General features: G+C 39.6%; 1 protein-coding gene across 12 annotated transcripts in view; it reads left to right on the forward strand.

Moving 5' to 3' along the window:
• Positions 1–15,166, forward strand: part of dtna (dystrobrevin, alpha) — a 205,021-nt gene that overhangs the window by 57,694 nt on the left and 132,161 nt on the right. For all 12 annotated transcript variants that reach the window (XM_063063098.1, XM_063063106.1, XM_063063113.1 and 9 more), the window contains 3 exons: positions 684–764; positions 6,920–7,133; positions 11,737–11,822. In XM_063063098.1, coding sequence (XP_062919168.1) covers positions 684–764; positions 6,920–7,133; positions 11,737–11,822 — 381 coding nt within the window. The remainder of the gene's footprint in view (positions 1–683; positions 765–6,919; positions 7,134–11,736; positions 11,823–15,166) is intronic.

The raw sequence follows: 15,166 nt of genomic DNA on the forward strand, positions 1-15,166 counted from the left end.
GCTGGGAACTGGGGTTGAGAAGGAGAGAAAAAAAAGGATCAGCCATGATTGAATGGCGGAGCAGGCTTGATGGGCCAGATGGCCTAATTCTGCTCCTATGTCTTATGGAATCCTCTAGCAGTTCAAAGATGATGCCAAAATAGTTAATTCTTAGGAAGGTTTTTGGAAAAAGTAGAAATATATTGATATGTTATGGAATAAGCCAAAAGAAGTGTTAGCAAGTGTGACGTTTATTAATTGACATACAGCACGGAGTAGGCCTTTCAGGTCCTTCAAGCCATGCCACCCATTAATCCCCCAGTTTTAATCCTGGCCTAATCACGGGACAATTTACAATGACCAATGAATCTGCCAACCAGTACATCATTGGACTGTGGGAGGAAATTGGAGCACCCCAAGGAAACCCATACGGTCATGGGGAGAACATACATTCTTCCTACTGGCAGTGATGGCAATTGAACTCAGGTCACTGGTACTGTATGGGTTGTGCTAACTACAATGCTACCTGGCGACATGAGTGTATTAATTTTTTTTAAAACTTGCCTCTTTCAAAGAACCGTCGGGCTCTCTGAGCGAGTGTTCCCCAGCTCAGTAAAGTTCACAGTTTTTGGCATTTGATATTTTATTATGAATATTGTGATTATTTCTGCAGTAAGATATTCTTCCACCTTTGTTCAATTCAGGGGCCCAGGACTTGGATCGCATTCGTTTATCCACTTACAGGACAGCATGTAAGCTTCGATTTGTGCAGAAAAAATGTAATGGTAAGTATGTTTCAAAATGCAGCTTTTTGGTTACTTACGTAGAAACATAACAAACCTACAGCACAATACAGGCCCTTCGGCCCACAATGCTGTGCCAAACATGTACCGACTTTAGAAATTACCTAGGGTTACCCATAGCCATCTATTTTTCTAAGCTCCATATACCTATCTAGGAGTCTCTTAAAAAGCCCCTATCATATCTTCCTCCACCACCATTGCCAGTAGCCCATTCCACACACTCACCACTCTGTGTTTTTAAAAAAAAGCTTACCCCTGACATTTCCTCGGTACCTACTTCCAAGCAGCTGTTCCCAAGCTGCTACAACGCCTTTGTGAAATTGATGAAATTGATGCAAGACGAAGGAAGGCAAATTCTTGTTAAAGATTTTTTTTCTCCTTAACTTATTTAGTATCCACCTCTGATAATCTGGACAGGACCAAAAAATTGAATACACTAAATTATGCATGCAAGCCTGCATCTCACTCACTTTCAAAGACTCTACAACTCAGGTTCTCAGTATTATGTATTTATTTATCTATTTTGTTGCTATATCATTATTATTTTGTTTACACAGTTGGTCTGTTGATCTTTTGCACATTGGTTGTTAGTCTTTGTAGCTTTTCATTGATTCATTTGCACTTTGTTCTACTGCAAGAAAATGAATCTCAGGATAGTATTCATTGATATATGCGTACTTTGATGATAAATTTACTTTGGACTTTGATCTTGCCACTCTACGACATTGCAACTTTTCATCTTGACCAAATGGCCTACAACAACGTGGAATCTTTAATGCAGTAAACATTACATTGTGTTTCACAGGGGAAGATTGAGTTCAAGAATAGTTACTATCCCTCAACCATCAGGCTCTTGAACAAAGGGGGGTGACTACACTTATTCTTTTTCTGGTGTTCCTCAACCAGAGATCTCACTTTCGGGGCCCTTTATTTTGTTATTCATGCTCTTGTTATTTCTTGCTATTAACTTATATTTGAATTTGCACAGTTTGTTGTTCATTGATCCTGTATACAGTTACTGTTCTCTAGATTTGCTGAGTATGCCTGCAGGAAAAAGAATCTCCCAGTTGTATGTATGACATGTATGTACTCTGATAATTTTTACTCTGAACTTTGAGTGGAAAACAGTTACAGAAATTGGGAAGCATAAGGAGAGGGTTAGGTTCTGCGCAGAATTTAATGTTCAAACTTGTCTAGACCTAGAGTAGAAACGACACCCTTGGGGCCAGCTTTGATGTCTCTCAAAGCCTGGTCTCGCTTTACTGTCGGAGGGTGTAGTGAAGATGTCATTCCCATTCACTCTTACTCTTGGCGCCATCTGATTGATGTCCTTGATCTGTCTTTGGATTGTCTCCTCCCCTCACTCCATCTTGTCACCTGTTACTAAACTACATCTCCCTAACCTTGTTCCAGCTCCATTCTCTACCTTTCCATCACTATCAGCCCTCCTAATCCTCTTTCCCTCACCCTCAACCCCTTCATGGTCTTTCTAAATTCCATTTTTATTCCATAACACATTATCTTCTCCCAATTGGCAGAAGGCTTTGGCAGGAAATTCAATCAAACACCATCTCTCGGTACTTTGCATAGTAGCATACCCATGACTGGGAGTCAATTACAGTTTCAATGGGCAAAGCCAGCACAAAGCCCAGAGATAAATGTACCTGGCTTTGAGGGAAGTTTCCAGTCTGTAATAAGGACAATGTTCAATAAAAATTATGCCAAGGATATACGAGGCCTGTCAGTATACTGCATATGCTGAGAGAGGAGATTTAGAGATTGGTTTTTATTAATCGATATTTTTATTGTATTAATGATTGTCGGTCACCTGAATACTGTTTGTGAAAATGATGCAAAGACAAGAACTTAAATTTGTGAGTTCACAAAGAATGTCAAAAAATGCAGCTATCAGCATGTGCAGCCTTTCCAGGTAGCTGGACATATTGTATCATAAGAAAATCTTCCAGTAATAGTGTTGTCTTGCTGTTGTATGAATGGATGCTACACTGATGGAAGGAGAGTGGCAGTCTGCTCCCAAGGACTCTGAGGCTCAGGCAGGTGAAATACAGTTCCTGTAAGAGAAGTGTTCTTACACTCTGGAAACCATGGAAATCCCCTTAGCCAATTCCTTCTGCCAGGAAGGTACGTTTTTTTAAAAACCCTAGTGTAAGAAGTTGTGTGAAAGAAGTTTACCTCCTTGTGATGAAGTTGTGGCGAAATTTAGTGGTGTTTGTATTGGATTAAACCTCCCATAAATATTGATAAACAATCTCAAAGCTATTAGGATTTAGCTGAGAACCATTAGGAAATTTCTGGATTGTCGAAAACAAATTTCCTTTATTGTAACACACATCAAAGTTGCTGGTGAACGCAGCAGGCCAGGCAGCATCTCTAGGAAGAGGTACAGTTGACGTTTCAGGCCGAGACCCTTCGTCATGACTAACTGAAGGAAGAGTTCGTAAGAGATTTGAAAGTGGGAGGGGCAGGGGGAGATCCAAAATGATAGGAGAAGACAGGAGGGGGAGGGATGGAGCCAAGAACTGGACAGGTGATTGGCAAAGGGGATATGAGAGGATCATGGGACAGGAGACCCAGGGAGAAAGAGAAGGGTGGGGGGAAACCCAGAGGATGGGCAAGGGGTATAGTCAGAGGGACAGAGGGAGAAAAAGGAGAGAGAGAGAAAGAATGTGTGTATAAAAATAAATAACAGATGGAGTACGAGGGGGAGGTGGGGCATTAGCAGAAGTTAGAGAAGTCAATGTTCATGCCATCAGGTTGGAGGCTACCCAGATGGAATATAAAGTGTTGTATAATATAACACCTCATATTCTTTCTGGGTAACAACACCTTATATTCCGTCTGGGTAAAAACACCTTATATTCCGTCTGGGTAGCCTCCAACCTGATGGCATGAACATTGACTTCTCTAACTTCTGCTAATGCCCCACCTCCCCCTCGTACCCCATCCGTTATTTATTTTTATACACACATTCTTTCTCTCACTCTTCTTTTTCTCCCTCTGTCCCTCTGACTATACCCCTTGCCCATCCTCTGGGATCCCCCCCCCCCTTGCCAATCACCTGTCCAGCTCTTGGCTCCATCCGTCCCTCTCCTGTCTTCTCCTATCATTTTGGATCTCCCCCTGCCCCTCCCACTTTCAAATCTCTTACTAACTCTTCCTTCAGATAGTCCTGACGAAGGGTCTCGGCCTGAAACGTCGACTGTACCTCTTCCTAGAGATGCTGCCTGGCCTGCTGCATTCACTAGCAACTTTGATGTGTGTTGCTTGAATTTCCAGCATCTGCAGAATTCCTGTTGGTTTCCTTTGTTGTATTAGCTTTGTCAAGATTGGGAGTTCATTCAGCCGAATATTTGAAAAATATGGCCTTCTACTTTTTCCAACTGACCTTCATGATAATTGTTCAGTACTTTATTGATAAGTGAAAATCAGAAAGGTATTTGGAACCTTTGAAATTGTAGGCGAGTTGGATAAGTTTTGTAAAGAGAATGAACAATTGTAAATCAAATTTAATGGAAGTATACAATAAACAGAAAGTGTGACATTTACATAAATAATTCTGTGTTGAAAACCAATTTTAATGCTGAATAAGACCTAAAACGCTTCATTGACCAAATGCTGAGTATTTCTAACTTGGTAGAGCAGCAGTCAACAAAGCCATTGAACGTTGAACTCCATTGTTAGAGCACTTGAATACAAATCAGGATAAGTCGTGACTAAGCTGATTGGACATGCTATTGACCAAAATATGACCTATTATGATTGACAAAATGATTGGGGTTAAAGGTTTGAGCTGTAACAAGAGTTGTGGAAAACAGGGATTTTAAGCCTGGAAAGGAGACACATTTTAGTGACATTTTCACGGAGATGAACATTGCAGTTAAAATAATTGAGAAGGTAGCTTTGAAACACTGCTGTGAATTGAATAGTGAGAAAGCAAGAAGAGAAGAGACTTAAACTCATTAAAGACAGATTAAGATTGTTACAGAAAGTTGTTGACTCAGTAAATTAGTAAGTGGTACAGACTACCAAGATGAATATTAGATGTTACTTTTTGAGAGGCAATTGTGTATTAGAATAGGTGAATTAAAAATCTTTCAATGAATTAACTCTGGCAAATTTGTCTATCTAATCTGTGATAAACATATGGTTTTGTAATAGAAGAGAAGGCACTGATTGACGTCATCAGCAACAAACTAGCAGAAAAGAATGCAGAGATGTGAATTTACAATTCCATACAGAGTTGTGTCCATATTCTGTGTCAAAGTCAAGTTATTATCATATGCCTAAGTACATATAGAGTGAGTGGAGGGAAGATTTGGGTAGATGTCTTCAGAAGTAAGGTTTTTACACAGTGAATGGTAGATGCCTGGATGGTGGACACAAATTCAGGGGTGGCAAATCTATGGCATGCACGTCCATGATGGCAGTGAAGGAAGTTCAGTGGCACGTGGCACACAATGCCACCTCTTTATGTTTTTCATACCCCATCCATAATAGAAAGATACATGATGATTATCTTTACTTCCAAATGAAGCAGCAAATAAATTTTGACAATCCAAGAGAACAGGAAACCTCTCATACCAACTTGGCGCCAGGTAGATGATTGCAAGAACACATGACGTTAGATAAAGCATTTTGAAATCCTCACAGACTTGATGTTCACAACAGTATTTGGATAATAAACAATTGGGCGAGTTGGCATTGGCTTCACTCTGCTTTTATTTTTTCGTCTGTTGGTTGTGAGTGAACACTGGATATTCAGTGATAACGGTAAATACTGTATGTCATTTAGCACCTCAATGGATATTCATTTTTCCACAATAAACATTTATATTACTAAAGCTGTTATTTTGTATGAGGTACAATAACAACTTTAGAAATGGTATTATTTTTCAATTGTCATTTTAAAAGATTACTATTGTAACTTTAAACAGTTTTTCTAAAATGCTTCATTTATTTCAATCTGTCTCTGTTATACTTTTATTAATACTAAACAGTGAATACTTGTAAACCAACAGGACTCATCTTTTTTTGCTTAAGAGTTCATAATTACTGTCACTAATTCATTAATCAATGAAATTCTCTGCTCAAAATTACCATAGCATTCAGGAGAATTTTTTAGATTATCGTCAATTTGGGCAGACACTCAAGAAGGTTTGTTTGCGATATATGCAATAGAGACATTTATAAGGCTCTTGGATAAGCAGAACCCGGACATAGAGAAACGAAAGGTTGTGGACTGTGTAGGAAGGATGGATTAGATGCTTTCTATCAGTCAGCACAACTTTGTGGGCCGAAGGGTTGTACTGTTTTATGCACAAGTACATGTATGCACAGGTGCATTGAAAACCTTATTTGCAGCTGCATCACAGGCACATAGCATCACAGAGCCACATTCAAAAGAAAAGCATTAATGACACCTAAATTAAATACAATTTTTACAAAAACAAACACAATTAGAACAAAAACAAAGTCAATTTTCATGTAAATTCGTGTTGCTAAACTGCAATGATTAGGTTTGTACTTATTGGTTCAAGAACTGAATGGTTGAAGGCAGGAACTGTTCTTGAACCTGGTGGTGTGAGACTTGAAGCTTCTGTACTTCTTGCCCAATGGTAGCTTTGAGAAAGTGGTATGGCCAGGGTGGTGGGGATCTTTGATGGATATTGCTTCCTGTAGATAGTGTGAGTCCTGAGGATGGATGTGCCCAAGATGTATTAAGATGGGTAACGAAGGAAGATTCTTGTCTGGCAATAACAAGATGTTTTCCATGGAGCTGGATAAAGAAGTGAAGTGCTTGATGATATTGCTTAAAATCTGAAGATTCAAATATTTTGGTTGATATTTGGTTTTTGAAGCCCAGTGTAAATTCAGATAGAACACGAAGGTTGTATAAGGTCACATTTAAATTTTTGAAAAGCTACGGAGACGTAAGTTTCTGACTAGATTGATCTCAGTAGAAACGGATCAACATAAAGCAGACAGTTGCGAAGAGAAGTTTGAGGAGGAGTTAAAGAGGAGACCTGCATCCAGTAGGTGGGGAGTTTGAAGCAACCAGGCTTAGCTGCCTCCTGTTTCACAAAACTCATCATTTTTTTTTCTTTTTACTTGTTTAGTGCACCTGGTAGATGTTTGGAATGTAATAGAGGCATTCAGAGAAAATGGACTGAATACAATGGATCTGAATGCTGAACTCAGTGTGGCTCGCTTGGAAGCTATCATCTCCACAGTACTTTACCAGCTGAACAAACGAATGCCAACCACCCATCAGATAAATGTTGAACAGTCCATTAGCTTATTGCTGAGCTTCCTGCTTGCTGCTTATGATGGGTAAGTTTTATTGCATTTTCTTTAGCTTCGTTTTAAAATTTTATTGGCAATGCAGAACTTGACTTTAATTGTCCAAACCCAGTGGGATAACACTCTGCTGAGTTGTTGTGTTCTTTGCTACTCTTTATATGTCACATTCAATCAAAGAAAAGTTTATTTTTCGGAAATCCACAGAGATGTACAAGGGTTTTGCACATGGAAACAGGCCCAACTTGTCCATGCTGCCCAAGGTGGCTATCTATATAAATCTTATTTGCCTTCACTTAGCCCATATTCCTCTAAACCATTCCTGACCATGTCTTTTAAACATGATAATTATGCCTGTCTCCACTGCTCACCTGGCAGGTCGTTACATAGATACAACATTCATGGTGTGGTAAAACTTGTCTTCAAGTGCCCTTTAAAACTTTTTCCTTCCACCTTAAATGTATCCAGATCAAATCAAAGATCAAAAAACTTTATTGTCATTCTAACCGTACATCAGCTCTGCAGGGCAGAATGAGACAGCGTTTCTCAGGAGCAGTGCAATCATAACATAACAAACGCAACAGTAAATAATAAACATAACAATAAATAGTAAAACACAACAGCCACATATCAGTTAAAATCAAGTTATAAGTGTCCAGTGCAAGTTAAAAGTGTCCAAAGCAGAGTCAGATAGAGCAGCTGTTTAGCAGTCTGACTGCCTGTGGGAGGAAGCTGTTTGGTAGCCTTGTGGTTTTAGTTTTGATGCTCCTGTAACGGTTGCCTGATGGCAGAAGAACAACCAGTTCATGGAGAGGGTGTAAGGGGTCATTAATGATGTACCGTGTCTTCTGGAGGCATCGACTCTGAAAGAGGTCTTGGACAGAAGGTAGGGAGACCCCAATAACCTTCTCTACTCCCCTAACCACCCTCTGCAAGGCTTTTTTGTCGACAGCACTGCAGCTGGAGTACCAGGTTGTGATGCAAAAGGTCAGCACACTCTCAACCACGCCTCTGTAGAATGTAGTTAAGATGTTAGTGGGGAGTGATGCTTGTTTAAGCTTCCTCAGAAAGTGCAATCTCTGCTGGGCCCGCTTCACAATCCCAGTGGTGTTCCTGGACCAGGTGAGATTGTCCGAGATCTGCACCCCACTCTCTCCACTGTGGAGCCACTGATGCTGAGGAGTGTGTGCTCAGGCTGAGACCGTCTGAAATCGACGATCATCTCCTTGGTTTTGGTGATATTAGGCATCAAGTTGTTATCCCTGCACCAGCTCTCTAGGTGTTTGACCTCCTCCCTGTACATTGTTTCATCATTTTTGCCCCTCTAATTTATGACCCATCAACTTGGGGGTAGATGTCTGTGTTTCTCATAACTTAATAAACTTGTATAAAGTCACACTCTTTTTACCCCCAGCCTCCTTTGCTCCAAAGAAAACAATCTCAGTCTATGTAAACTCCTTATAACTCAAGTCTACCAATCCAGAAAACATTCCTGCATATCTTTTGATGTACTCTGTCTAGGTTTAATCACACTCTTCCTATAATGTAGTGTCCAGAGCCATTGTCACTATTAGTGAATGTATGCTCTATTCTGGAAGAAAATTAGACTGAGTGGGAACAGAACTCCCATACCAGATGCCAAATGCAGAGAACAGTCTCTTTGTGCAATAATTGAATGGTTGCTTTGGGAGAATGGAAAATATTTACTCTAAGAGAAGACAGCAGAGCTACTGCCACTCCCCAGCATAGAACCTCAACAGTCATTGATGCTACAAGTTGCTCTACATATTGTAATTCAAAGACACAATAGCAGCAACTGAGCTCTCACCGTTAGGACGTGCTGTAGTGCAAGTTGTGGCATTGGCCATCAGAGGATATGTCATTGCTGGGTCCATTAAATACAAATGAAATTGGCCAACCATTCCATACCACAAAGAAATCATCTCCTACTCCACATAACGTTGTTGGATTTAATAAAGTTGAGACTTTATAAAGCACTGGTGAGGCCTCACTTGGAGTATTGTGAGCAGTTTTGGGCCCCTTATCTTAGAAAGGATGTGCTGAAAGTGAAGAGGGTTCAAAGGAGGTTCACGAAAATGATTCCAAGATTAAACGGTTTGTCATATGAAGACCGTTTGATGGCTCTGGACTTGTGGTGACCTCAAATGAAACCTATCGAATGGTGAAAGGCTTTGATAGAGTGGATGTGGAGAGGATGTTTCTTATGGTGGGAGTGTCTAAGATGAGAGGACACAGCCTCAAATTAGAGAGGTGTCCTTTTAGAACAGAGATGATAAGGTATTTTTTTAAGCCAAGGAGTGGTCAATCTTTGGAATTCTCCGCAGGCAGCTGTGGAGGCCATGTCTTTGTGTATATTTAAGGCAGAGGTTGGTAGATTCTTGATTGATCAGGGCATGGAGGGATAGGGGGAAGGGAAGGCTGGAGATTGGGGCTGAGAGGAAAATTGGATCAGCCATGATGGAATGGTGGAGCAGACTCGATGAGCCAAGTAGCCTAATTCTGCTCCAGTATTTTATGGTAATTCATGAATTCAATCTGAGCAGAGCCCTCAATCCACTAAACATTTCAATGTGCATATCCATGTGAAGGTGACCTCATTAGCAGCCAAATAGGTGTTTTGACCACTAGTAGGCTGTCATTTACAGAGTCCTTCATTCCTAACGTGCCTATAATCCCTTTGAGTAGAATCTCACTTTGCAGATCTTGCTCAATACAGTCGTCTAAATTACACTCCGTGTTAATATCTGGGCTGAATTAGTGACATAGTATGTGAAGCTGGGAATCTAGATTTCTATAGCATCACTGTTTCCTTTTCTTGCATTTCTTGGCCCTGTTGCATTTACTGAATATTTGAAATGTAAAAAACATAAGTAGAGATGAAAGGAAACTACGTGGAGAAAAAGGAAAGTACCTAGAGATGCTGCCTGGCCTGCTGCGTTCACCAGCAACTTTTATGTGTGTTGCTTGAATTTCCAGCATCTGCAGTATTCCTGTTGTTTACATTGTTTGTGGTATGTAATGTAGAAGAGTGTGTGTTTTGAAGGGATCCAGGATATGAGAAGGAGGCAGGGAGCAAAGGAGGTTGATTGATATGGCAGGTGAGGAGGAGGATTAGGTTTTGAGATGTTGTCCTCAATAGCTTCACCTTCATCACTCGGCAATGATATCACAGTAACTGCCAGCTTCACTTCATTCATGGGGTTAGTTCATGGAGACAGCTATCCTTCCTCCAGTCAGATGATTCTACTTCAAGTGTGCACCATCTTTTTTGAGATGTATGTTGTGCCTGGGTGAGATGTGGGTGATAAGGCAGTGTTCTGAGTGTTTATGACAAAGCGCATGAATTTTAGGATTGGTCTTAAAGGAAAGAGGAAATAACAAATTATTATGGTTCTTTTCAAATCCGATTTGGAATGTCTAAAGTTCTTTACGACCGGTGAATTTGTTTTGAAGTATGGTCATTGTCATTATCCAGGATAAGTGATTATAAACTCTCAAAAACAGCTTGATAGTGATGGAATTAACTGTTTTAGAGATGTTGGTTTATGGATAAATAGAGTGCAGGATTTATAGATGCAGTGGTGAGTGAGTGTTGTAAGGATAGTTCAATGAACAGTGCCTGACATTAGTGGTGTAGGTAGTGGGATGTGGTATTTGGATTTGCTTTTATTGATCTTGCTGACTTGACTGAGGTCAATAAACTTCACAGAATTACAGAACAATTGCAGCATGGAAAAGGCCTTTTAATCTGTCAAGTCCCTGTCATTCCAATTTATCCATCTCTCTTGCCATCTCTGCACAGCCTTAAACTCTTTCCTCTGAAGTACTTATTCAGCTCCCTTTTAATACCATTATTGAATCTGCTCCCACTGCTACCCTGGCTGTACATTTCACATTGTACCACTTATTATGTGTGAGTGGGCGGGGGTGGGTATTTCTCGGAATCTCTTTTGGAAAGTTCTTTCAAAACTTCATTTAACAGATGGCACACCCTGTATGTATTGACTGTTAATGGAGGGCCACCAAGTCCCTACAAAGTTTTTGATATTTTACATAAGATATAACCTGATTTAGTTCTGACTCTCAGCTTCAAGACAGGAAGACAGTTGTGTATCAGACCCAATGATAACTTCTTAGGAGAACTTAAAACCACAGTTTTATTCCATTTTTATTATGACATAGAAGAAGGCCATTTTGGTGCATTGAGTCCATTCTAGTTCACAGACTAATCCCTTTTCTCTGCTGGTTTTCCCTTTTGCATAATCTCCCCACATTCCTCTCAACTTCCCCCAAGTAATCAAATAGAACAACATATTTGACTCAAGTTCCAAATAAAGAAGTTACTGTTTTGTTTTTAAATTTAAACCATCAATCACTGATACTCAAATACATGTATATCATGGGAAAGAAACACCACTGGGAAAAAAATGCTGTTTTAACCTTTTCAAATTAGGGAGATAATTCATTCTTTTGTTTCGAACTGCAACAGCCAACGTAAACGGCAGTAAGATTAAATTTCTCTGCTAAAACAGATTAGCTTCATGCATCTCTATTTTTAGATTACTGTAAAATCATTTGTTTTTTAAATTGCTTTATTGTGGTTGATTCTTTTTAGAGAAGGCCATGGCAAAATATCGGTTTTTGCTGTGAAAGTGGCATTAGCAACAATATGTGGAGGGAAGATTCTAGATAAACTGAGATGTAAGTATTTTGCACAGAATGATTGTTGTCATGTTGACTTTTTTTTACTATTCATAATCACTTGCCTCCACATTGAAAAATGTAAGAAAGTGAGATTTATTTAAATATTGCCTTACACATCTTTAACATTCTGTGATGTGTCAAAAAGAGATGCTGCCTTTTGGCCCAACCATCAAGCACCAATTTTTACTCTAATCTATGTTAACCTCCCCACATTCCCCTTAGCTCCCCTTAAATTCTATCATTGATTTACATTCAAGATGCAATTAAATGGGTTCATTAGCCTACCAAGGAGGACATTTTTCAGGATGTGGAAAAAAAACTTGAGCACCCAGGAAACCCAATTATATAAAGGAGAACATGCAAACTCCACACAGATAGCACCCAAGGTCAGAATCGAACCTGGGTCACTGGAGCTCTAAATGCACTTCTCTGCTGTCCCACATGCTTAATAGTAATTACATACTTTAGAAGCACAGAAACAGCTGGAAAATTTTGTAACATACTGAAGTAGCACAGATGAACAACTGTCGGAAAAGTTGGTGACGATCTAATATTGGCATTGCTTTATGAATGTCATTTCATATCTAAAATGTATGTGCATCAATATTTCACATAATATCTCTCTACTTCAAATATTTTAAGTGTTTGACTGTGGCTGAAAAGGTGAATTTTTAATACAAAGGTTTGGAAAAAGCTGCTCAAGTTGAAATTGCCTGTTTCGCTGAATGAGAGATATTGAACAGTGCATATAAAAGGCATGTTAAAAAGTACTGTGCAAGCAATTGTATGTTTGATTTAAGGCCAGCCTGCTGCAAATTTCAGGAGCCCAAATACTGATATAATAAGACACAAGATATTGATTTTGGGGGAAAGGGGCCATAGGGCGGGGATGTTGTGGCGTGGGTCTATGGGAATTGGGATGTTAAGTGTCAGGGTTGTTATTAGAAAAGGAGTTGTGATTGATTACCAGGTAATTGATGGCTGGTGGATTGTTGTTCTGGGTTGAATTATGTAGCTGGAAGAATCAGGCTACAGATGGGTGAGGGACATTTTCTTAACAATGAAGGATTTCTTTTTCTTTAACAGTGAAGACTTTAACTAGCTCGTTAACTTAATTATTGGAAAGGTTGGAAGAGAGTTAAGAAAATACTTTACTACTGAGCCAGAGGTCACATGTCTTGATCACACTGCCTGAAAGGCTTAAAACGTACAATCTGCTGGGCCCTAGATTGAGTGTTGGGAAATGGGATGAAGCGAAATAACACAATTTTTCTAAGCATGGACACAGTGTGAGAATAACAAATTTCTGGCTGTAAATTTCTTCGATTCTAAATGCTGACAGTGAGTTAGGTTGCACAGAAAACTGTTAATATTAAAATATTCTTAAGGCAGTAGAGTGACATTTTGTGACAAATATGTTTTACCGACTCTCACTATTTCTCTTTAATAGATGTATAACATCTGTGGGGAAAACAACAGATTTCTTTGCTGTTCTCATCTGAATTTCCCATTTGGGAGGTACAATTCATTTTGTGAGTGGCTGGATCACTGTTCTTTTGGTTAGTTGAAACCACAACAAAAGCCCAGTCGCCATTTATTTACAAAACAAGTCAATGACATTCTGAAATGAATCATTTGGTAGAAAACGCTGTCCTCTATGGATATCCTCTTAAACAGCCCTCTGTTGACCTTTCAAATACATTAAATGCTGAGAAGAAACATTTATCTCTGGAAGTGCAGTGGTATAATCAGTGTCACCGGTGACTGGAACTTTGGCCTAATCCTTATTCAAAGTGCTCATTATCAATAATGACCTCTGACTCAGTGAGGCTTGGTTGCCAAAAATGTGCTTAAAATGCCTGATGAAAACCCAACATATTGTGATTTTAACATGGGTGGGTTTGGGTGTGCACATGATAGTAATGAGATCCAGAGTAAATGTAACAGCCATTTGGCTGCAATGGGCACAACTATTGTTCTAACTGGTGAAGTCTGTCATTCCCTAAAACATAGGTCAACTTTCTCTGTGTGGTAAGAGGAGCAGCTTCGTCATAATTTAATGAGAGCCTGTCTGGACGTGTCCATCACCAGGAATCCTGTACATAGATTATGCTGCATGTGGATTCTCTGAAGCTTTCTATCTACACCACTTTTGCAGATCTCCTTGGGGCTCCCAACACCAACCTACCAGGTTACTTCTTGGCATCCTCATCAAATTTAACTGTTAATGCCCGCATCCCAAAGGATGGTGGCCTGACTGGACACATGACTGCTCCACATTTTCACTGTCTCTAACACATCTACCTTTACTCCCCAGACAGCTCTTAACTGGCTTCCCACAGGACACATGGACTCCTCCACTAATGCAGTGTCAGAGGAAGGGCCATTCCATGCTTCATTTGAGCACATTGCCTTGAATCTAAGGGATTTCAAGGGGGAGAAAAGTCTCGGGATTTGTGCATTTGATTAATTGTTTTCTTGATCAGCAGTCAGAACATTTTTGAAATACAAGTGTTTACTTCATGGAGAGTAACCTTTCTAAACCAACCTTCCCATTTGCAGTCCAAAATATTTTTAAAGCCAGCTGAACCTCTTATTTCCCACCTGTTCAAATTTTTAAATCACCTTAATCTGAGCAGCTAAAGCCTTTCTTATGATGGAAAGATGATGAACTATATTGGATCAATTGTGAGAATGTGGCAAGTGCATATGTGGCTGAATGATTACACGGTGAATCGATTGGGCCCCCTACATGTGGGTGTCTCTTTCAAGTGTGCATATTTTTCATCTGGGTGTGTACAGTGCCTAACGTGATTCAGGAAAAGCATTTAGCCTTACTGCTCCATTGTTATTCTTGCTCCGTGCTTGTGTAACAGGTGCAATTAATTTAAGGACTAAGAATAGGATTCTCGCTTTTCATCTGCAAATTTTTTTGGAATGTTATACTGGTTTATTTTATTTGCATGTGCTTTTCAGAACTTGTAGGACTCGCTGTTCCTTCCTGGAGTAGATGCCTTCATCTTGTTATCACATTCTTCAAAAGAGATCTGTCTATTCACTTCTGCATTTTACACTCCACCCCTTTAAGATGCAACATGGCCTTTGAAACAATCTGTCACAGCCTATTTCCCACCCTACTTTGGCAATATGACTATTAGGATCATATTTCACATGCTTGCTAAATAAATGTAAATTAAGTTTTGTAGAGGCTAATTCTCAGTTTTTAAGGCAGGGGTAGTAAGCCTGATCTTTGACTTTTTTTAAACAACTGGGCAGTTAAACTGTGCGACTTATTTTATAAGTGTTACTTAATGGGGCATGTTTGCAGAATGTTTAATGGT

Source organism: Mobula hypostoma, chromosome 1 (assembly GCF_963921235.1).
Source record: "Mobula hypostoma chromosome 1, sMobHyp1.1, whole genome shotgun sequence".
NCBI lineage: Eukaryota > Metazoa > Chordata > Chondrichthyes > Myliobatiformes > Myliobatidae > Mobula > Mobula hypostoma.